The sequence below is a fragment of the Pseudonaja textilis genome, chromosome 2, assembly GCF_049901715.1.
Source record: "Pseudonaja textilis isolate UNSWEBS1 chromosome 2, rPseTex1.2, whole genome shotgun sequence".
Lineage (NCBI taxonomy): Eukaryota > Metazoa > Chordata > Lepidosauria > Squamata > Elapidae > Pseudonaja > Pseudonaja textilis.
In genome coordinates this window covers 130,475,780-130,499,519 of record NC_141991.1, presented here as the reverse complement: position 1 = coordinate 130,499,519, position 23,740 = coordinate 130,475,780, and the positions used below count along the sequence as shown (strand labels likewise).

The following is a 23,740-nucleotide window of genomic DNA, read 5'->3' as shown; positions in this document are numbered from 1 at the left end:
CCCAACTATACACACAGCCAAGGAAATCAGGAAAGCAATTATTTGGTCAACTCAAGGACTTAAATCCTTTTCAGGAACAAGCTCCAGGCGGTTGTATATTCTATGGTAGAACCAACTCCGATGGGTGTGTAAGGGTTGAGCAAATTTGTCACTTCTCAGAACTTTATTTTTTTAATGATTAAAAAAATAAATTATAAAGATTTGGTGCTTAAGTATAAAAGAAAACAAAGCAGACAAACAAAATTAGTTAAAATGAAATAAAAAGAAATTAAGTATGTAACAGGCACAGTTTTTACACATTTATAGAATCACCTTTTACAGCAGCCTTTTTTTTTTTTAACAGAGAAGGGACCACTCCGGAGGTGTCAGGCCAATTTTCATCTGGTCAAGAGATTACAGAAACTAAAGGACATCTATCTCTGCCACGTTAGGAAAGCTGCTTTATTGGAAGTAAAATGGAACTGAACAGCCTGACTCTTATGCATTACATTAGGTGACTGCATTCTATTTTCTCTGATTTTAAATTATGGATATTTTTTTTACTGTAACATGACACTAGCTTAGCAAAGTTTGCCACAAACAGCATTTATCAGCATGTGGACCTCCATTTTTTTCTGTATATATAATAAAGTTTTATGACTCATTCAAACAATTTCAATAAGGATGATGTTATCTGAAAGCTTTAGTTTGCAATATTCTGTTTTGATTTGATAAATCCCAGACAGTTTTACTTCAAAAAAGCGAAAGTCACATAGCATTGAGGTAAAATCCATTTAAAAGTGGGCTGCTTTAGCTTTTTGGTGAAGTACTGGGTGGTAAAAATAAGATCTACCGGCAATCTTTGGCAAATGACCAAAGTTCATGATTATTTGAAATTACAATGGTGTTATGATCACTCCCCAGGAATTCCCAGAATTCCTGCTGTCATGTGACCACAATTTGGGCATTCGGCAACAGGTTTGCACTTACGACTAGTTGCACACCATTTGGCTTCCTCAGAAAATCAACGGAGAAGCCAGCAGGGAAGGCCACAAGTCACTTGGATAAGCTTCTTCAACCTGTGCAGTCCACTTCAGCCGCTCTCTGCTTGTGCTGGCCTGTGCACACCTGCATATCCTCCCCAATTTTTCCCATGCCTCCCCTCACATCTGACACAACAGACACCATGTGTCTTTTGCACTTCCTCAGCTGATAGACACCCCCCCACACACCTCCCCAGCAACAGCCACGTACCTGCCTCCCTGCCTGGGATTTGCAACTTCCTTCTGGCTTTTCCATTAACTTTTGTTTTGGTAAGTGGCTAGGAAGTTGCCTCACCTAATGACCTTGGGATTTAGTTAACAATGGTAACTGGGACTGCAGGGATTGCTGTTGCTAAGCAATGCTAACAAGACTTCATAACTGCATTGCTTAGCAATGAAAATTCTGGTACCAGCTGCCATTGTGAATTGAGGATTACCCTAAATTCTTAAAAACCAAACTGCTTGATACTTGCTTGTCAAATAAAGCATGAATGTGTATGTTACATACAATATTCTGCAATATAAACCCCTACTGTTTCCTGTTTGACAAATGTGTATCCCCACTGATTACACTCCCATGCTATGCAAAACCAAATATTTATTTTATGTTGTGCTCAGCTGATAGAATCTGAATGGATAAGAACACTTTTATCACCTCTTCTTCAGCAAGAAAACCTGTTTTGACTCTGTCAAATGTAAATGGCTGATTTGTGCAGAAATCTAGCAATACAGTCAAAAGTTCTACTGTATTTGAATACAATTATTTGGCCACATGAAACTGCCCTGTGATAATGCACCATGTCTTCAAAATGTCAGAAATCCATCTGCATGTCTTTAAAGAAAAAAGAAAAAGAAAATTAATTTTAAACACAATTCAGGCATACTGGGAAGATACTTAATATGTTATACAACTAATTATATTAACCACCTCCAAACTGCAGAAGTGTTAATTACAATTTCTTTCCTGCATGGGTATACAGGTGGCTACTGATAGGAGTTGTAGTCCAACATATCTGGAAAGGCTGTTTCAGATACAGTTAGTCCTTGACTTACAACCATAATTGAGTCCAGAATTTCTGTTTTTAAGTGAGAGATTTGTTAAGTGGGTTTTGCCCTATTTTATGACCTTTCTTGCCTCAATTGTTAAGCGAATCACTGCAGTTGATAAACCCGGTTGTTAAGTGAATCAGGCTTCCCCATGGACTTTGCTTGTCAGGTCGCAAAAGGTGATCACATGAGCTTGGGACAAAGCAACGGTCATTAACATGAACCAGTTGCCAAGCATCTGAATTTTGATCACATGCAAAGGTCGTAACTGAAAGACCATCATAAATCACATTTTCAGTGCTGTTATACTGTTGAATGGTCACTAAATGAATTGTTGTAAGTTGAGGACTAGCTGTAGTTGTTAACATTGAAGGTAGTGGAGTGGGGAAGGTGTATTCTGCAAAAGTTTTCTTCTTTAAAGTTGAAAACACAAATTATTTGGAAATATCTACAATTTCCTCACAATAGGCAATAGGTGGCAACCAGAGTGTAAGTACTTATCACATGAAGCCAAAATTATTGTGCAATACTTTGGATTAAATTTTTAAAAAATGTTTACAACTCTTTAAAGCAGACCCATCCTCCTGGCCTAGTATAGCTGCCATCTCTTGATTATTTATTTAATTATCCAAATGTTATGAGCTAACATGCTAACACTGAATCATAAACTGATTATATAATTTATACAACGCACATAGCTACAGAACTGACTTTTTTGATTCAATGTCATACATGAACAGGCTAAGAATTTCTATCCCAGGTAACCTCAAGTCGACATCCTTGCTCTATAATACATAATACAACATTTCTTGATATTGTACCCAGCTTACAACCCGAAGTAAAAACAGAACAGAATTCTTTATTGGCCAAGTATGACTGGACACACAAGGAACTGTCCTAAATTGCTTAACTATTTCATTAAAGAAGCCATCGTTGCCTGATTGCTACATCCTACCATTTACGAAGTACAATGCTGAGTTAAAAAAAGCTACTTTATATTTAGTGTAACGTTTGAATTTAGCTTCTCTGTTAACAATAGCCAAAAATGAAGAGAAAAAACAGTTTATTTTTTGTATCAAGTTATGTCACTGCCCATGTCACCATGACACTGATGTCACTGAAACAATTTGGGGAGGGGAAGTTGGAGTTGGCATCCTTCGGAAGCAAGCCCTTACCGCTATTTTTCAAACGTTGTCCTTTATAAGATTTCTCCATTTCTTCTAAGAACTGTTCGAAGACTTTCACATATGGAGCTAGACTGGTTTTCTTATAATCTGTTAAAAAAAAAGATTGGGAGGGAAGAGAAAAGACTTATTTTATTTTCAAATTTTAAAATCACAATTATTTAAGCAGATGCAAGGCATTAAGTTTGGCTCCCAGTTGTCCATTTGCTCCCATCAATATGAAAAAGATTTGATTTTTCTGGGAAGTGTGTGAAGGGTAAACATTTAATGAAGGCTATCCCCTTTGTTATAAAAAATAAATAATAGTAATAAGCAGCATAGCAAGACAGGTGGTTAATTGAGATGTAACAGATCAGTTTTCTGAAATTTTTACAAATAGAAAAATACAAAATAATTATAATTAAATCTGGCATGTCCTTGGGGTCAAATCAGGAATGCACAAAGCATCTGACCTGGAAGTGAGGTTAATCTCTCACCAAAGATGACCCAAAGGTGCTTTTCCAAAAGGCAACTGGACTTTCTTATTTTTTCTTTGAAAAAGAAAGCTGACTTTGGCAACACATATACTAAAATTGGACCAATACAGAGAAGATTAGCATAGCCCCTGTGCAAGGATGACAGAGAAATTCATGAAGCGTTACGTATCGTTTTCAAAGAAAAAAAAATACCCAAGAAAGTCTGGTTGTCTTTTGGAAAAAGCACCTTTGGGACAGCCATAACCTGGATGACTGAGAATCTTCACACTCTCACAAAAAATATGCTCACTTCCTTTTCAATTCAACATACACAGGAGAGAAAACAACTACAATTCTCCTCTTTTTTTGCACTACTGATATCAACAGCAAGTCACCAAATGATAGCACTGGGAAAGAAGAAGGATAGGCATTAAAATCAAAGTAAGCTTGGTGCACTTATAAAGTTTGGTTTGATTTGCTGCTTACACCGAGGGAGGAAACTGTCTAAAAATCATAATTCCAATGAGATATAGTAATGTCAAAAATTAGCTGATTGGATCCTTCGGCAGTGAAAATAATTTTAATAAGTGGTTGCATCTTCTTTCAAAAAGCTTTCCACTAAAAGCATTTCCAGCCTATAATTTTGCAGGATCTCTATACAGGGGTATAAAATAAGAGAAATTATACACAATTGAAGAATTTAGTGCCACCAATGCAGCATTTCAACTTGTTCCTCCTCATATCTACCTATGCATCAAGAAAATGACACATTCACAATGACAACAGAATTGGCTAAAGAATTGTCCTGATCTTTTCTACTGTTTCTCACAAAATAAGGCTGGGCCTTATTTTTTTTTTGACCCCCGAAAAAATGGCTAGGCTGTCTTTTCAGGGGTGACTTAATTTCCTCCCCCAGAGTGGCCCATATGCACGTACCTCACCGCGAGGCCACTTCTATCAGCCGATGAAAGCTCCCCGAAGGCAGAGTCCCCAGCCGTTTTGGGGCGAGGCATGGCTGCCTGTGTCCCCTCGCCATTAGGCAGTCTCTTTCGGGAGATGGAAGCTCCCTAAGTGCAGATCAGCCGCTTCGATCGGCCAGTAGAAGCGGCCTCGGGGCAAGGGGAGTGTGTGTGTGCACTCGTCCTGAGGCCGCTTCTACCGGCCAATCGAAGTGGCTGGTGACGACACTTGGGGAGCTTCTATCACTCGAAAGAGACTGCCTAAAAGTGAGAGGACACAGGCAGCCATGCCATGCCCTGAAGTGGCTGGGGACTCTGCCTTCAAGGGAGCTTTCGGCGGCCGATAGAAGCGGCCTCGTGGCGAGGGGAGTGTGTGTGCGTGCTCGCCCCAAGGCCGCTTCTACCAGCCGATCAAAGTGGCTGGTGACTGCACTTGGGGAGCTTCCATCGCCCAAAAAAGACTGCCTAAATGTGAGGGAACACGGGCAGCCATGCCACGCCCTGAAGCGGCTGGGGACTCTGCCTTCGGGGAGCTTCTATCGGTAGATCGGGGTATTCTAGCCTAGACTACCTGCAGGGCACTCCTAAAGGCAAGTTTTCTCCCCCCCCGCCCTTCCCCCCCATTTATCTTCACCTCGTGTAGTTCTAATGAACGATGTGAGAAATGGCGGGGAAACGCATGATTTAAATAGGCCTAAATTTGGGGGGCGGGGCTTAATTTCACCTCATGTCTAGAAATCACGCTGGGCCTTCCTATTGGGGGAGGCCATATTGTTGGAGAAACACAGTATGATAGTACGCACCTCGGCTTTTACGAGAGCTTTCTGGCAGACCTTCAGTTTCCTTTCCATTCCCTTCATCTTTCCCAATCATGTCCAGCTCATGACAGAGGTTGCTAAGAAACAGAACAAAAACAATGGAAAATCCACGGAAATTGGCCAACCTATATTGATCACGATCATTTCACTCTGAGCTTGGATCCAGTAAATTGACAATTTATGCAATGGAATTCATTGATCCACTCTTGATTTGTGTTGGAAGAGACTGATTGGATACACCTACCACATTAAATGATATTATGTATTTTCTTTTGCTTGAGCCACTAAGTGGATGTAAGCACTATGAAGTTTAATTGATTATGCAAAAAAAAAAACCCCCACCAAACAAACCAGTGACTAAAGAAACCATAGTTAATGTGTTGTGTGAACCTAGGTATTATTTCATTCCTACACTTTCTAGGTGCAGGAAATCCCAAAAAGATAACCCATACCTTATAGTGGGGACAGCAAATGGATCAAAGTCATCCAATTTCTTCAGGTCAATTGGAACTGAAATGCGTCCTGAAAAAAGTCAAAGGCAGCATTACAACAGCTTCCTTTAAAACAGACTCCCCCAACCTTTCCGGCTTTCCGGACTGGCCATGGGGCAGAGGTGGGGTGGGGTGGGGAAAGAGAGGGGACGGTTCCATGCGAGCGGTGAGCAACCATGCATACACAAAACTCATTTGCGTGAGGGGTGAGACGTATGCATGACGCTTGCACAAATGGGAGTGTGCACAGGCTTCCCTGCTGCTCGCACAAGTGGAAATGTGCATGCACACACAAGTGCTCGCCGCCACTTCTGTGGCCTGGTTCTGAAGGGCTCAAGGCCCATAGTGGGCTGCTGCCTGGGGGGGTTGGGGGCCCTTGGTTTAAAAACTACTAATGGGAAGAGAAAAAACATGCAGCAAGGGATTACATTGCAGAACAGCTCCATGAACTGGGTAAATGTCCACATGGAAACTTTTCCAGACTTTGGAAAGTCTCAACTTACAACAGTTCATTAGTGACAGTTTAAAGTTACAACATCACTGAAAAAGCAATGTATGACTATTTTTCACAGTTGCGACCATTGTAGCAGCCCCATAGTCGTGTGATCAAAATCCAGGCCCTTGGCAATTGACTCTCATTTATGATGGTGGCAGAGTCCTGGGATCATGTGATCTCCTTTTGTGATCTTCTGACGAGCAAAGTCAACGGGGAAGCCAGATTCACTTAACAACCGTGTTAATAACTTAACAACTGCAGTGATTCACTTAACAATTGTGGCAAGAACGATCGTAAGATGAGGCAAGCTCACTTAACAAATGTTTCACTTAGCAACAGAAATTTGGGACTCGATTGTGGTCATAAGCCGAGGACTACCTGTATTGTCCTATACTCTAAGCACATGCTGGGAAACTCTAGAGGCAACCTTCAAGATTTAATCTCTTAACACAGAAGAGTCAAAACATGCTTATCTGTTGTTTGTATCCTGGCTGTTCTTCCTAAGATGACATAGTTAATAGAACTTATTTAATGCCTAACAGGATTCTCAATCTAAAATATTGCTTTAGATTGATTAAAACTCACAAACTCCAGAGACAACATTTCCATTTCTATAGTTATAATTTTATATTAGCAGTATATGCTGGCCCCATTTGTTTTCACAGAATGACCCCTTCAGGCCTCAAATCACGTTGGATTTGAGCATTATTTCCTCCAACTGCTCATAACTGAAAACACTAACAGGGAAACGTACATTTCAGAAGCAGCAGAAGGAAAAATTGGTCCATTAGACAAAACAATACCTTGCTACTAACAATGCTTAAATCCTCCCTGTTCTCTATGCTCAATTTTGCCTATATAGCATTACGTTATTTCATCTTCCAAAAAGTCTGAAGTCTCAGCCAGGCTGAGAGATAGCAAGTGGCAGAGTATCAATACAGCGATCTCCACGGTTGAAATCAATTCCCTGTGTTTCCACCTCCAGCTTTAATATTTCTTGCCATTTTAGGCCTTCGTCGAATTTCCATCAAAAAGAAATATGCAAGAGTATTGTGTTCAGCAACTGACCTGTTTTGGGGTGAACGCTGAAAGGGCTCTTCAGCAAATGATTGATGCCTTTGCTAACGTTCATATCCAGGCGTGGAAAACAGTACTGCAGCATAATCTCTCTTTCAGCCTGTACCATTTTCTTCAGAATGAGAAAGAGAAAAAGCATTAATGTAAAGGAAACTGGCCTAAGTCAAGACAATGTCTAGGTCTAGCTAACCTCAGTACAGGTACTCCTCGACTTGCAACAGTTCATTTAGTGAATGTTCGAAGTTATAATGGTACTGAAAAAAGTGACTTATGACCATTTTTTACACTTAAGACCGTTGCAGCATCTCCATGGTTCACATGTTCAAAATTCAGATGCTGGACAACTGCCTCGTATTTATGACCGTTGCTGTGTCCCAAGTTCTTGTGATTATCTTTTGCAACCTTCTGGCAAGCCAAGCTGATAGGGAAACCAGATTCATTTAACAACCATGTTACTAATTTATTTAAATGTGCCAAGAAAAATAGTAAAATGGGGCAAGTAACATAATTCTCACTTTGCAACATAAATTCTGGGCTCAGTTGTGGTCATAAATTGAGGACTACCTGTAGTGCCCAGGCAAACCAGCTTCCTACCTTTCTAAGGTTTCAAGTCTAAGTCTTTCTCCTTTTTTGGAGACCTTGGGGGCTGAACTTTGGATGTTCTGCATACAAAGCAAGCACTTCTCGAACTAAGACACATTAAACATCGTAATTTTATATATTTGCACATTATCAATTGAATTTATATGTCCCCCCCAACTTCCCATAACTCTTCTCCAATTACTGTTTGTGCTTTTTTTGTAATTCAGCAGCCCAAAAGCTTTCAGAGTAACTGTAGCTCCCTCTTCAGATGCTCAATTTTCAATAAGATATAAATAAACTTTTTTATGGTGGAAGAAAGCGAAGTAGGGAGAATCAGCATACTAAAAATAGAAAGTGTAGTTGTAGCCTGGATATGTCAACTTTCCATCTTAATCATTGTCATTTTATCTCCACTTATTGATTTTCAGTCTCACAAGCGGTCCCTTGTGCTCTCAAAATCCAGGGCAACTTTAGAAGGCAGAAGCGCTAAGATTTACTATCCCCCAGTCTTGAGTTATTGACCTTTTCAGCACTACAACTTAAAATATGAGGCTTACCTATTAGCAAAGTTCTATCCCCAGTGTTAATTTTGCACATGCTATTTGTTTTACCTTTTTTTCCAGAACTTCCCAGCGCTGCTCTGAATTGTGCTTTTTACGGAATTCCAAAGAAAGATTATCTTGATCTGGTGGCAGAATTGTTAAGGATTTTCCTGGTTAGGCTTTGAAGCAGAATTGCTAACTTTCTGTACCCTCTCCAATGGGGAATAGCTTTACCTTCTTTCAAAAAGACTTGCATGTCAGTCTTCTGTTCCTGGTATACAGTAGGTCAGATGGGCCCATTTCCAAACTAAATCGGTTCTAATTCAGTGTTTCTCAACCTTGGCAATTTTATGATGTGTGGATTTCAACTCCCAGAATTGTCAGGGTTGAGAAACTCTGCTGTGATCTGTTAGTTATCAGGACAAAATGATGGATGTCAGCTGCCATCCAGATATTATCTCTGAATGCTCAGCTCAACATTCCCCTAGTGGATATGCAAACGCTTCCTCAGGAGACCAACAAATGTGGAGACTATTTTTCCACTTTAAGATGACAGGCTGATCCTTGATCCTTGAGTGTTTGGCTAAACTAAGGTCATGCTTACTAGGCCTCATGATGTATCTGGATCCTCGTATTTATCTCCATGGGACTTCCTTGCAATTAAGTCTGCTTAGAACGGATGCTTTAAATCAGGGGTGTCCAACCTTGGCAACTTTAAGACTTGTGGACTTCAACTCCCAGAATTCCTCAGCCAGCAACTTGGCTGAGGAATTCTGGGAGTTGAAGTCCACAAGTCTTAAAGTTGCCAAGGTTGGACACCCCTACTTTAAATTGTATACAAATCTTGTATGTGCACTACTGAAGAATAAGATGGGTAGAACAGACATTTTTTTTCCTCCTGTGCATGTGAGTATCTCCCATTTTGGAACAGCCCCTGGAAAATCTCTCTTCAGGAAGAAAATTAGACCAGCAAGGAAAGCACAGGCCCGATTGTTCTTGACTTTTTCTATCTAAACATCCTGTTTTACTGCCACAAATAATTTTGGAAAAGGTTATCTTAGGAGTTGATTACTTTTAGGATATGTAGGGAGTCCTTCTGTTGTTGCCGAAATACAGTTCTCAGCATTTCTCACCACTGGCTATGTCATCTTGCAACTACTGGGAATTGTAGTTGAATATCAGGAATTTAACAGACTTCCCACCTTATTGCAAATGAGCCATTTATCCCATTTTTAAATACTGATGGTTTCTTATTATACTTCCTTCCTCCATCTTAACTTTCTCTGCTGTCTCTCAGAAATAATCAAAGACAAAGTCAAACCAGGTGCTATCTATTATAAGGAAGAAAAAGGCAGAGATGAAGAAATTGTCTAAGGAAGATGGTGTCCAAACAGCTTACGTGCTTCTGCCTGAAAAATGCCTTAGCCAATTAACAAATTCTATATTGATAAGGGTTTTTTTTTGAGAGAGTGGGAGTTTATTACATTGTTAGAAATAATTTTACTTCCTGGCTACTGCAACAATCCAGATGCTAGACTGTAGATATCTGGATTATGTTTTACACATTGTCTTGATTATTTATGGATAGTCTGGCCAGATAGTCATACAAAACTGCTCTTCCCAAATATAACCTCAACTCCATCTTTGCGAGTTCCCAAAGGATATTCTCTGGAACCAAGGCTAACACTTTATTCCATTTTTCTTTATTGCCAAGTATGTCCTGACCAACAAGAGCATATTCTTTGAAGTAACGTGCCACTATATCCAATGATGCTCTGAAAAAGAAGAGAGGAAAGCATCAGAGAGACAAATGGCTCCTGAATGTTTTAGGATTTTGTAAGAGAGAGAATGTTAGGCAGATGCAACTTTCTCGTGCAGAGAAAAATGAAACAACTTCTGCCAAAATCATCTCATTATCATTTAGTTTGTTCTTGCTTGAAACTGGAGGCCTTACAGCATTTATAGCAGTATGCAAAATAGCAAGTCCTAATTCTACATCGTCATCACTTTTAGGTATAAGAACAAAAAGGCATGAAAAAAGCAAGATTTTACTGTGCTGATTTTTCCCAATATGCTAAACTCTTTTGGGGGGATCTGTGTGCATATGAAATAAAGTACTGTAATGTAAAAAGTGCCAAATAGTATATATCATCTGAGAACCCAAAATACTCATCTAAAGGTTTTTAAGTCTAAGCTAGTTTCTTCATGTTAGCATTGGGCGAATTAGAGGAAAGATTTTAACCAGCACATTAATATCACTGCAGATGGACCTTTATCCACCTGCTCATTCAAACCAGAGCTATTATCAGGATAGTATTAAATATAAGTAAGTCATCCTTGGCAATAGCTAACAAGCTTACCTGAGATCTCCAAACTTGGCAACTTTAAGACTTGTGGACTTCAACTTCTAGAATTCCGAGACAGGCATAATCCTCGAAGAACATTTTATTGGGACATATCAAATTGGCACAAACTTGCTGGAAAATCGGCTTGAAGTTCCCACGGGTTTTACACCCAATTAAAAGCAAAACTTTGTTACTCCCCCCCCCCCCCATCTCCAGTCACATGGTCCAATCACCATGTAGTCCAGTTGCTAGGTGACCTGTCTCCACCTTGCAAACACCTGCACCAATGTCCTTGATTCCCAGGGGAAAGAATTTTATTTAGGCTACAATACCCCAGTTATATCTAAACCCCTCCTCCCTGGCCCCTTTGCTCCAGGCTGTCAGCCCTGAAGCAGTGAGAAAAGGAAACTAGCTGGCTGAGGAATTCTGGGAGTTGAAGCCCTCAAGTCTTAAAGTTGCCAAGTTTGAGGACCCCTGCTCTAAACTAAGTTTTGTCAATGCTTCTTCTAGAAAGCAGAAGCTGAGTTGGAAACAGACCACTGCAGTAGGTGGTATCCTCTTTAGCCACATCAGGAATTGCATCTATCCTGATTCATACCGCCACAAGACAGAGTGCTCTATTTATTTATATGTATTTATTGGATCTGATGCAACTGGAGTCCAAATAAAGCTAAGCTCTTGCTTAGACCACACTTTCTTAAACCCTACGATTCTCAGTTCAGTTCAAAACTGTTTCAGCTTGGAGTGAGGCATCCATGGCCTCTTGCTATTGTCGAACAATAACAGATACCATTGCCCAAAACAAGGAAATTGCAATTCAATGATTTTTGGAATGCTCCCTACTCAAATTATTAAGATAGATTTCAACTGGAAACTGGAAGGCACCAAGTTCCACTTCATGGCACTTGCACACATTATTGAAAATCCAAAAATTACATTAACTGACCTGATGAAAGGATGAATGTGGTTATTATCTGAAAGGGTTACTTTCTTGATGGTTCCTTCACCCCCCTAGAAATGTTCAAGGAAAAGCAAGGTTAGAGTCTGTTTTTGTCTGCTTTCCTCCCCTTTGGACATGAAAGTCTCAGTGGCTCTTCTGGCTACACAGGTCACAGAATTCAGATATTGTGGTGAATTGTCTGCCTCGCTTGTCTCTTTCCCCAACATTTCAGTGGCCCCTCGTGGCACCATTTAGTTCAGCATCAAGACCAACATTTTTAAAAAAAAAACTCTGAAGGAAAAGCTAAAGGTAAACTTCAGCTAGTGAGTATTTCCTTAAGATTGGAAATTGATTCCTAAACAAGGAGAACATACAGAACTGATTCACATTGTTTTTCCCTAGGAAAATCAAGAAATGGCAGCCTAAGATGCTGGATTAACAATGAGCAATACATTGAATTATTTGCTGGGGGAAAGAGTAGTACTGAAAACATCTGCTGGACTTCTGTACCTTTAACCATGATAGAGAAGACAGAATATTTAAAAGTGTATCTTTTCTGATATGGGTGAGTGCTGTGAATGCCCTCCTCCATCTGATTATTAAAAATACTGACGCCTATCATCCTGGGCATCTAGGCAACCTGGTAAGGCATACAACTGGCTTTAATTTAAAGGGTTACCCTAAGACTAAACTAATAGCATTTTGTGCTGAGAAGTCTAAACAACATATGTAGGGAGTGGGAGAGAACAGGAGAGAACTATGTTGATTTCTAAATATGGTGAACAACTGAACCTATTGATACATTGTGCTAAGCCCTGATTTGTTGAATAAATTGTGTGTGTTTGTGTCACACACTGCACTGTATAAAACTATGCCAGTGGTTTTCAAACTACAATTGGTAGATTCATGTTGTGCTAAGACAAAGCTAACTAAGTCACACTGGCCTAGCTTATTACATAATATTTCTCTATGTCTCATAAAAGGGCAAAGGACAGGCTCATGTAATAGTTGTGTAAGCAAGCATCTGATCTGCAGTACTGCACTCACATTGGCAGTTATTTCATAATCGCATTGCTCCTTCAGATTCTCACATTTTTTTAGACTTCTTTTTCCCCCCCAGGATTTCCAAAGAACACAGAAATCCCTCTTTACCAATTCTCTGCTTTCTCATTGAACAATTAAAGAGGCACAAAACCTTTCCTTAAATGATTTCCATTTTGAGGAGCTGTGGTTAAAAATTCCAACAATGCATGCCTGTATCACAGCAGATAACTATATTGTGAATTTTATTATAGTAAGAATTTACTTCTCTTGTATTCTTGGTTTCCCCTCTCCGCCCCATTTTCTCATTTTGTGTGCTTTCTTTTCAGTTTGAAAGAGGGAGGGAAGGGTATAGATTTTTATGGATCCATAAACCATTCTAGGATTCTTTGCGTTTGAAGAATGGATTAAATATCATGTAAGTAAGTCAACAGCACCTCCATTTACTGTCTGTTCTCTTTCCAGATGCAGGCTCTGATGTAAGAGCCTATTGCCAAGACAGTATTCATGCGTGATTAATTCCCTCACCCTTTTGATGTGAAAGGTTACTTATTTCCCTGGGTAAATGACAGATAGGTAACTTGAGTCCAAGGGATAGCATCTAAGCTGCCGTTCTAGAACTCCCAGCATCCACACTAATTGCCCTGACAAAAATTGGTGCTAGTTGGAAATCAGAGCTTCAGCTATTAAAACCTGCCACTTCAGACCTGGGAAACTGGGTTTTCTTTTTTTTTTTTGAGTTCCATCAGTTGCATTGGTTATTTTGGAGGATTGTCTTCTGGCCCTGGCCCTGGCCCTGGCCCTGCCCACTGCAAATCTCATTGCATAGTGTGGCCACGCTCTGTTCCCCTCTGGCTACAGCAAGGGTGTCAAATTCGAGTTCATTGAGGGCCACATGACGGTTGTGTTTGACCTCGGGGGGGGGGGGAAGGTGTTCAGAGGGGGCGTGGCCAGCTCAATGTCACTCATGTTGGGGGCGCTTGCGGCCCGAGCGTTCTGCCAGCGAAAACAGGCTCCTGAGCTGTTTTCAGCTGCGATAGCTTCCTGCAACCCTCTGCCAGCGAAAACGGAACTCCAGAGGGCTACCTGCAGCCCTCCCAAGCTTTGTTTTCACTGGTAAAGGCATCACGGACCAGTCCTTTGCTGTTTTCAGGACAGCCCTGCGTGTGAGACCTAAGCACCCGTGAGCTGGATCCAGCCCCTGGGCCTTGAGTTTGACATCCTTGGGCTACAGGAACACACCTTGACTAGGGAGAGATATTCCACTGCGGCAGAGCGGAGAGTTGAAGACCACTTCCTGACGGCTTCATCACACACCCAGCAATGGACCCCTCTGCGTCCTGAATACACCCACAGTCTATGCTGAATGCCAAAGTCCTCTGCAGAGACAGAAGAAAAGCAAAAAAAATAAAATAAAAATACACCGTTTAGATTACCAAGGAAACAAACAAACAAAACTTAAGAGCTGTAAAAATTTACATTTATTCTGTTCAATACAATCTGTGACTCAAACTATGGCAATCTGTAAACAATGACTTATTACTGAATGGATTGAATGAACCTAATTATGGCTTATTTATAGTTAAAGCCATGGTTTAAGATAGCAGATCAAGGAAAATAGCAGCTTGCTTTCAGCTACAGCAAAAAGTCTGCATCTCTGAGCCAAAACACTGCAAATAAGAAAAATAAATCGAAATGCTAGTAGCCGGTTGGCCATTTATTGATAGCTGATTTGATACTGCACATTTCTGCGTTTTACTGTATAGTTTAATCTCGTTTGGGTTGTACTATAAACTGCTTCAAAAATTTTTTGAAGCAGTAAAAAGATGTTTGAATAAAGACTCATAAATATTGAAAGACCACTAAATATGACTACTGAATTGAATAGAAATACATGTATTTTTTTCCACTATAAAACATGTGGGGAGAACCAGTGGGAGTAGACCACACAGGTCTTTATAAATCTGAAAAGTAGCAGCCCCTGACTGATGCTGGCTGGTCTTGAAAACCTAAGCAGAGTTGGACTTCATTCATCCTTAGAGGGGAGGCCACTAGGAAATCCTGGGACTAGTTTGGGAAGACAAAGTAGTCCCAGAAGGTGGCAATGAGATACTATTTCTGAGCAAACTATTTATCTTATCCTGACACGTTCACATAGGACCAAGAGTAGTGTTCTGCTGAAGGACAGGCAGAAATATCCTCCTTCAGATGGGAGCTAAGACATATATGAACTGAAGAATAGAAGAGCTGAGCTCTGCAAAGAAAACTCAGGGAATGTGCCAAAACCAAAGACTATTTGGCAGATATCTACTAAAATTAGAAATGGGCCTGTCCATCTTTCCTATTATCAAACAATAGATAAGGTCAATTCTTCTCAATCAAGTATACTCCAGATGTCTTAGAATTGCTGCTCCTATAATCTCCAGTCAGCATGACTATAGTTCCCCAAAGCCCCAAATTAGGGAAACCCCAATTAGCCACTATCCAAGAATATTGTGCTAATTTGACAGGCCCGAGCCAATATCTGTTCTTCCTTTCTCACGTGAAATGGCCATGCAAATCTATAGGTCTCTCCTACAACTGTGCAGGACCAAGATTAAAGAGTGTGAGGCTAGGAATAAATTAATCTTGATATATTTTTTCAATAAATCAAAGAAATATAGTTCACATGATTATCCCTGAACAATTAATACATTTCTTACAACATTAAAAATTGCATTTGGACACTATCATGTTGTGGAGGGATGTCTGGAGGCAACCGAGGTAATTCATTGCTGTAACACATAAGGGAACTATAGAACCTAACTGTCAGGATTCCAGCGATAGATCATCCTAATTACATCCCTCAATAATCTATCTTTCTATGACTCAGCATTAATGTAAACTTGCACAACATGGAACACGATTTAAAAATTATTACTAAGTAGATATAATTCCCCGCCCGCCATTGCTAAAGCATAGGGAACTTCTTGAAACTTCTCTTTTCTTTAGGTCAGGCATCTTGTGCAATCAAGAAGGTTGAAGAAATCACATCATTCTGAAATACTTTGTAGGCTGCTCAAAGGTGGGTATGTTCTAGCTTTGGTAGAGGAAGAGGGTTAGACTGGACAGCCAAAGGGATTAGATAGCTATCAGCCACTTACCTACAAGGGCTCGGTCTATAATATGGATGGCAATAGTCATGAGAGTCCAGCATTTGGAGCAGATCTCTGCAGAGCTGAAGGGAGACAAAATGATTGCTATTTGTAAAAGGAACTTACAAGATCATGTAAACATCATAGTCAATACAGGTAATCTTCAACTTACAACCATTCGTTTAGTGACCATTCAAAGTTACAATGGCACTCAAAAAAGTAACTTATGATTGTTTTTCACTCTTGCGGCCGTTGCAGCCTCCTTATGGTCACTGATTAAAATTCAGGTGCTTGGCAACTGGTCTTTATTGGCGAAGGATGCAACGTTCTAGAGTCATGTGATTGACCTTTTACCACCTTGTGATAAGCAAAATCAATAGGGAAGCCAGATTCACTTAACAACCATGTTACTAATTTAACACCTGTAATGATTGACTTAACAGCTGTGGCAAAAGTCATAAAATTGGGCAAAACTCAACTGTCTCGCTTAGCAACAGAAATTTGGGGCTCATTGTGGTTGTAAGTTGACCTGTACCATACAGTTTTGAATTCTCTTCCTGTGTAAGCACTGGACTTTTCCCCTTCAACCGAAAAAAATGAACTTCTGAAAGCTAGGCACTTCAAAAGGAATTCTTTATTGAAAGGAAGTGGTCCTGGTACTAGTCGAAGCAGAATCTAAGATGCTTCCAGGCATACAGTAATAAAGGGAGTTAGAACCCCTTATTCTGATGTGGATTTAGTCAAACAAAGAACCAACGTGTTAATTCCGCCACCCTTTTCTGGGAACGTATCTTAAAAGAGTTTCCCAGGTAGTATCTTTCAGAGCTGGAATTTTTATGGTCCCTTCTCCTCTTGCTATCTCTCCAAGAGGTGACAAGTTTCTAGACATCTGGCTCCAGTCCTCCAGCTGTATATCATGTGCAAGTTATACAGATTCAATATAAGATTTAAGATATTCAGGTTACATCAAAAAGGATTACTTGTACCAACCTCCCCCCTCCCTTCTTCTTCCATTGAAGAATGGCAGATAGACGGATCTGACATCCAGCTTGTCAAGATGGCCAGTGGTAAGGATGGGATTTGTAGTGCCACACTATGATTTAGGTCAGGAGTGTCAAACTCCCGCTGTCACCTTACGTATTGGGACTTTCCCCCTTTGCTAAACCGGGCATGGGTGTGGCTAGTGTGTGATGCATCTGGCCCGTGGGCTGGGAGTTTGCAGCCCCGATTTAGATTATTCGTGCTACTACACTTACCAATAAGTGCACTTATTAGAATGAGCTTTATTCCAAGTACTGGTTTGAGTTTCATATGTTGGCTTAATCACATTGCTTAAAAAAAAGGTAGGAAATCAGAATTTTTTCCCACCAATGTCTTGGACAGTATGTGGTACAATTGTTGTCTTGAGATTTTAAAAATAAACACAGCTAAACATAGCTGGGAATAAGCACTCTGTGTTCAGAAAGGGAATATCTAGATTCTCAGAAGCAACTGGCAATACAGGTAGTTGTTTTTATTATCTTGTCCCCTGGCAATCTTCCCTACCTGTTGACATAAAATATATATCATAAAGTCTGTTGTAGATCAGATACATCAACTGTTTGTATTTTGTTTGAAAATAATGTCCATTGTGTGCAGTGGGGTTTACTTTTGAGAAGTACCATGTTTCCCCGAAATAAGAGCCTATCTTATATATATTTTTGCCACCAAAAAAGGCACCAGGTCTTATTTTCGGGGCATGTAATCCACTGACCAACCTCACTTGCGCGTATTGCCCCCAGCCTCCTTTTTGCTGTCAGAGACCTTCAGGAACTTCTTCAGCTGGCAAGGCTTTCCTGAAGGCCTCTGCAGCTGATAACAGAGCTCCGGATCGATCCAGAGCTTTATTATCAGCTACAAAGGCCTTCAGGAAAACCTTGCCAGTTGCAGAAGAAATGGGCCGGCAAGGCAGGTATCGGGGTGTACGAGGCCTGCTACAACTGTCTAAAGTTAAGTAGTAGGGCAGATCCACCCCCGCCATCCCCACCCTAGCTCAATTTTTATCCGTGCACTCTGGAGGGTGGGATGTTCATTAAGGCTTTTTTTTGGGGGGTGGTGGTGGTGTTAGGGCTTATATTGGGCTCAGGTGTAAAAAACAAGCTAGGACTTACTTTCAGGGTAGGTCGTATTTTCAGGAAAACAGGGTATTTATAACACTATGGTCCAAGGGATTCTACTATTCAGAAAGCCACCCTTTTTGTAGCTCAGAGGAATCGAGACTTTACTAGGAAGGACAATCTGAAAGGACTGTAGGTCCAAGTACAGTTCTTTGTGCATAATATTTTGCCTATTATGAATTGGCTAATGAATATCAAATCATGATCGCAGAAAGATAAGGTACCTGCAGCATTGCCTAACATCATCATAATCTGTCAGGTCTATATCGAACACCAATTCCTTTTCCTGAGCTTGAAAAGCACCCATGTGGACGGTGTTATGCTGGATAGGCTGCAAAGAAACGAACAAAACACCACCCAGAATAAGCATCATGCTATGATTTACAATCTAAATTCCATCCTTTCATAACATTTCAGGCTGCTGCATATTTTTTTTTTGTTAAATCATGCTTGGCCACTGATTTTATGACTTTTCTTGACACATTTGTTAAGTGAATAACTGCAATTGTTAAATTAGTAAAGTGGTTGTTAAGTGAACCTGGTTTCCCCGTTGAGTTTGCTTGTCAGAAGGTCACAAAAGTGATCACATGACCCAGGACACTCCAACTGTCATAAATATGAACCAGCTGTCAAGAATCCGAAGGTAAATCACATGACCATGGGGATTGGACAATGGTCCTAAGTGTGAAAAATGGTCATAAGCCACTTTTTTCTGTGTCGTTGTAACTTCAAACAGTCACTAAATGAACTGTTGTAAGTCGAGGACTACCTATCCTATATATTTGTTAATAGTAAACACACACATATGTTCAGGTAACATATCAGGACAGCTTTCAACTGTTAATCCCCATAGGTTTTACATATTAATAACATAAAGAAAATAAGACATTTTATTTGGTCAAGTGTGATTAGACACACAAGGAATTTGTCTCCGATGCAGAAGCTCTCATTGTACAATGCAAAGCAACAGAATCATCATTACCATCACCACATCAATAAGGGTGGGTGGAGTAAAGAAGATAAAAAGAATAAGTGATAATACTACAGGCATGCCACATGGGGGTGTATGTGTGTGTATGTATGTATGTGTGTGTGTGTGTGTATGTATATATATATATATAGAGAGAGAGAGAGAGAGAGAGAGAGAGAGAGAGAGAGAGAGAGAGAGAGAGAGAGAGGGATGTTGGACAGCACTGTAAGAATTAGGTGTTCAGCAGATTGATCTTGTGAGGAAAAAACTCTCTCTGTGTGTATTTGATTGGCATAACGGCGCCCTGAGGGGGGGAATTAAAACAGTTTATGTCCAGGATGATATTCTTCTCAGTCCTCCTTCTCACCCATGCAACATACAAAGTGTACAGTATGTCAGTAAAAGGCAAGAACTGTAATGTTAAAGTTTATTACCTTGGCTTAGCATTATGTTCACATGGGCTTCATGAATGGCTTATTTTAGGGAAGTTTATTGCACTGATTACAACTGTGGTTTAATGTGATGAACTAATGATATGTTTTGATTTTCTGATTTGTACTTGATCCACCCAAATCTCAAAATAATCCCTAAGAAATAAAAGAGTAGAATGAAAATAAAACAAGAATTGATCAAACAAGAATTCCTACACCAATTTTTAACAGGATATATGAATATAACATAGAAATCTGATAGAAACACTGTATATCCTTGCAGTATGTTTATGTAGGGATGGCACATTTTTCATGGTACTTTGATTTAACATTTGAGGGTCTGCTTATCCTCCCAGGCTTATCTGGGAGTATAGGTGATATATGGCTATTTTTTAAAAGCTGAGGGAAAAGCCTATCATATATATTCATGGATAAAACCATGGATAAGATCATCTGCAGGTAAGCCAAACCCAATTTTGGGGGTGTACTTTGGCACCTGAAATTATCAGTTTATCTGTGGTTATATACAGTGCACAGTAGTTTCAAAACTATACTGATATTATCTGAGGGATAAATGAAGTCTGTTCCTATTCGTCTGTTCACAAAGAAACCTTTATCCAAACCATCTGAGGACAAGAAGTAACAAATGGAAACTTTTCTAGAAAAGATCCAATCTAGAACTACGAATAAAATTTCTGACAGTGATAACAATTAATTAGTGGAACAGCTTGAGGGTGCTCCCCTACTGGTTTTTAAGAGATTGGACAGCCATTTGTCCAGAATGGTATAGGGCCGTGACGGCAAACATATGGCACGCATGCCACAGGTGGGCACGCAGAGCCACTTGTGCTGGCAAGCAAGCTGCAGGCAAACTTACCTCATTGCGCATGTGCGTGCCTCACAGGTTATTATTTGGCAGGTTTGAGGCCTTTTTTGGCCTCCCAAAGGCTTGAGGAAGGCTTCTGCAGGCTTTATAGGCCAAAATCTAGCTCTGTTTCATCACTTCCATTATTTTAGGAAAAGCAGGAAATGACAAAACGGGGCTAGATTTTGGCCTACAAAGCTTGCAGAAGCCTTCAAGTCTTTAGGAGGCTGAAAAAGGCCTCAAACCCACCGAAAATCAGCTGTGAGGTGCAGTGCAGGTAAGGGGGTGGTGGGGGGTGGGGATTGCACGCGCATGCGTAGGGGATGTGTGGGGGTGCGTGTTGCCTTCTGGGTGCTGACACGCGCTCAATTTTTGGCACAGGAGCTCAAAAAGGTTAGCCACCACTATAGGGTCTCCTGCTTAAGCAGGGGACTGGACCAGAAGACCTCCAAGAAACCTTCCAACTCTGCATTAAATATCCTTTTCAAACCATCACTAATCATATTGCGCAATAGCACCCTTTCTTAAATGTTACTCTCCAGATATGCTGGGATGGTCTAAGCCAGGGGGGTCAAACTGGATTTCTTTGAGGGCCGGATCAGCATTGTAGTTCTTCTCTGCAGGGCAGTCCAGGGGTGGGTGGGGGGGAGAAGGGAGACAGGATGGACACCTCCTGTAACACCACCCTGCTGGCCAAAATGGGGTATGGGGAGCCTCACATGCCCCCCACACCTTTTGGCTACCAGAGGCACCGCGGGCTGGTCCTTTGCTATTTCAAGGCTGGCCCGCAGGCCAGATTTAAGCACCCCACATGCTGAATCTGGCCAGTGGGCCTTGAGTTTGACACCCCTGCTCTAGGCATTTTGGGGGGCTGTAGTTTGAATAGATTTTGTAGGCACCTGGCTGAGGAAGACTGCTTCGTATCAAAACATTCCATTCCATACCTTGCATGAATATACGGCTCCAATGTCGATTTTATATGGACACAATTTTTGGATTTCTTTTTCCAGTTCCTGTGGGGTGTTGAAAGACTGATACCGCACATAGATATCATCACGGAGTGTGAATGAGAACTCCCGTCGCTGAAAATAGTTCTTTGATACTAGAAAAGGAAAACACACAATCCCATCTTGGTTTCATGGCAGAACATAAGAGTATTTCCTCACATCTCATTTCTTCCATCAATCCATGAGATGGTCAGTCATTAAGTATTAGATCATCTACATCAAACTTCCCTTAGAGGGTTGTCTCAGGCAATGCATATGATGCAAAAGGAAAGCTCTGAAAAATGCTAATTATCTATTATCCCAGGCCAGTCCTTTGATATGGACCAAATCAGGAAACAGACTCAATGGGAATTCTAGAACTCTATGTTATTGATACACCCATAGGCTATAAAAACAGAATCTTGTTTATACTAAAGTCAAGTAGGATAAGCTTATGTCTCAGGCTTTTTTATTGTTCAGACCAAACCCCATTTTGCTAATAGATTCTGTATACTTCCATTCTCTATATCCTGGTTGGTAATGATAAAGAACGCAAACTGTAAGAGGTGCAGAGGATCATACCTATTATTTGCACTAAGCTGATAGACCAGATCATTTGGGTACCTCTTTCACAGTTGCTCCCAAACCAACTTTATAATTCCTCAGAATTACCAAAATCCTTGTAAAATGTTTTATAGCTGCTAACCAACGTTGCTTCCCTGCCCCACATTTGATTCTTTTGTAGCATATGTTCTAAAATATTTTTTTCTTAAATACCATCTCTAAAATCCAGTTCAAACGAGGTCCCTTTCTACGTGGTTGTGTAACGGACCTGGTACTCAAAAAGATAACAGTGCCTCCAAATTATGGAGGATGCTTTGTTCCTGCTTCATGAGTCAGTTTAAGTGGTTTTGAAAAAAAGCCCCCAACACATCTTTGTATCAGTGAGTACATCCACCCAGTTAGACAGTGCAAAGAAATCTGGCCGGCACTTGTTGCGAATCGTCCTCATGTTGATGCGCCAACATCAATTCCCATGGCCCTGTCCTTACCTTAAAACTCCACAAAAAATGTATTGACTTCCCTTAACCCATTTAAACCTCAACCTCAAAAAGTTCCTCCCTTCAAATCTTACAGAAATGGAGTGTTCAGCAGCCGAATTTTGCACATGCTCAGAGTCACGCACGTTTCAACTGGTTGAGCAGTTTCCTGCGGACTTCCATGGCCCTCCCACCAGGTCCCGAAACGCCTCGACCTTTCCTCACCATCGCCGTAGCGAAGCCACCGGCCGTAAAGGCCGAAGGGGAAGAGGCGGCGGTAATAAAGGCGCAGCAAGTCAGGCAAAGAACCGGGATCGAAGCTTGCCATGATCACGGCAAAACAGAAGAGCGCGGGAGAAATTAGGCACCACCCCTTTGCCGCTTTAGAGCCAATCCGAACAGCGGATGCCCGTCCGATGGGACGTCTTGGTGCTTTCTGGGAATTGTAGTTCCAGAACAAAAAACAATCAAACGGAAGGCGCTTGCTGGTTCTAAAGTGGCCTCTGACGACCTCCAGTGGTTTCTTCCTACCCCCCCCCCCGCCCCCCAATCCCGGTCTCATCTACTTCAGCGAATAGTCAGATTTGCAGTCTGTGAAGGAGCCTTCACAATAGAAGCGTAATTTGCTGTCTCCTTCAGACCAGTGTTTCTCAATCTTAGCAAATTTGTTAAAGTTTGGTGATAGGTGGATTTTTGCTGGTAGCAAGAACATCCATCCATTGTACTTCTTAAGCTTTTCTAATATAGAGAAAATCACTGGGGTTTTTAAAAAGGATTTTTGCTGTATCTTATGGGCATTTGCACCTAATCTCACAAACATATTATGATAACAGCCTTTTTGTCTGCTTTGTCCCCATGACATGGTTTTAATTTCATTCCCAGCCCATGAGTGATGCAGGCGGAACTCATGTATACTTGGATATTTTGACAAGGACAATTGTTTTTGTATGTGGTAACTGCATCAAAACTACTACTTTCTTTCTCTTTCTTTTCTTTCTTTCTTTCTTTCTGGCGTATGTAGCCAACACAGCTTCCTTCTCCTATTTTTCCCAATATAATAACCTCTCAGTTGGACTGAGAGATGGTGACTGGTCCAAAGTCACCTAGCTGGCTTTCGCAACTAAGGTAGGACTAGAACTCATGATCTTCAGCTTTCTAG

General features: G+C 40.8%; 1 protein-coding gene and 1 non-coding gene across 3 annotated transcripts; one reads left to right on the top strand and one right to left on the bottom strand.

The window, feature by feature from the left end:
• Positions 1-420: 420 nt before the first annotated feature.
• PRIM1 (DNA primase subunit 1) lies at positions 421-23,011 on the bottom strand. 2 transcript variants are annotated; one of them, XM_026714817.2, is made up of 13 exons: positions 22,807-23,011; positions 21,500-21,657; positions 18,514-18,620; positions 16,143-16,216; positions 14,242-14,378; positions 11,965-12,029; positions 10,339-10,448; positions 8,743-8,819; positions 7,541-7,661; positions 5,938-6,007; positions 5,471-5,562; positions 3,245-3,343; positions 421-1,854 (listed from the first exon to the last, which is right to left on the bottom strand). In XM_026714817.2, the coding sequence occupies exons 1-13, from the start codon at positions 22,907-22,909 to the stop codon at positions 1,835-1,837; spliced, it is 1,233 nt and encodes a 410-aa protein (XP_026570602.1). In that variant the 5' UTR covers positions 22,910-23,011; the 3' UTR covers positions 421-1,834. The 2 variants fall into 2 exon arrangements, with proteins under 2 accessions (XP_026570602.1, XP_087781391.1); XM_087925265.1 differs by having other exon boundaries at positions 22,728-22,931.
• On the top strand, positions 3,799-3,902 carry LOC113445589 (U6 spliceosomal RNA). The gene has a single exon (XR_003375381.1). It is a non-coding gene; the product is annotated as a U6 spliceosomal RNA (small nuclear RNA).
• Positions 23,012-23,740: the final 729 nt, after the last annotated feature.

Bases quoted from the DNA above. Each gene is read 5' to 3' on its own strand.
- PRIM1 (XM_026714817.2), bottom strand. From the start codon at position 22,909: ATGGCAAGCTTCGATCCCGGTTCTTTGCCTGACTTGCTGCGCCTTTAT. The intron at 18,621-21,499 runs GTATGGAATGGA...GTTTCTTTGCAG, and splicing joins GAGCCGTATATTCATGCAAG to CCTATCCAGCATAACACCGT. The intron at 10,449-11,964 runs GTCAGTTAATGT...CTTCTTTTTCAG, and splicing joins CACATTCATCCTTTCATCAG to AGCATCATTGGATATAGTGG.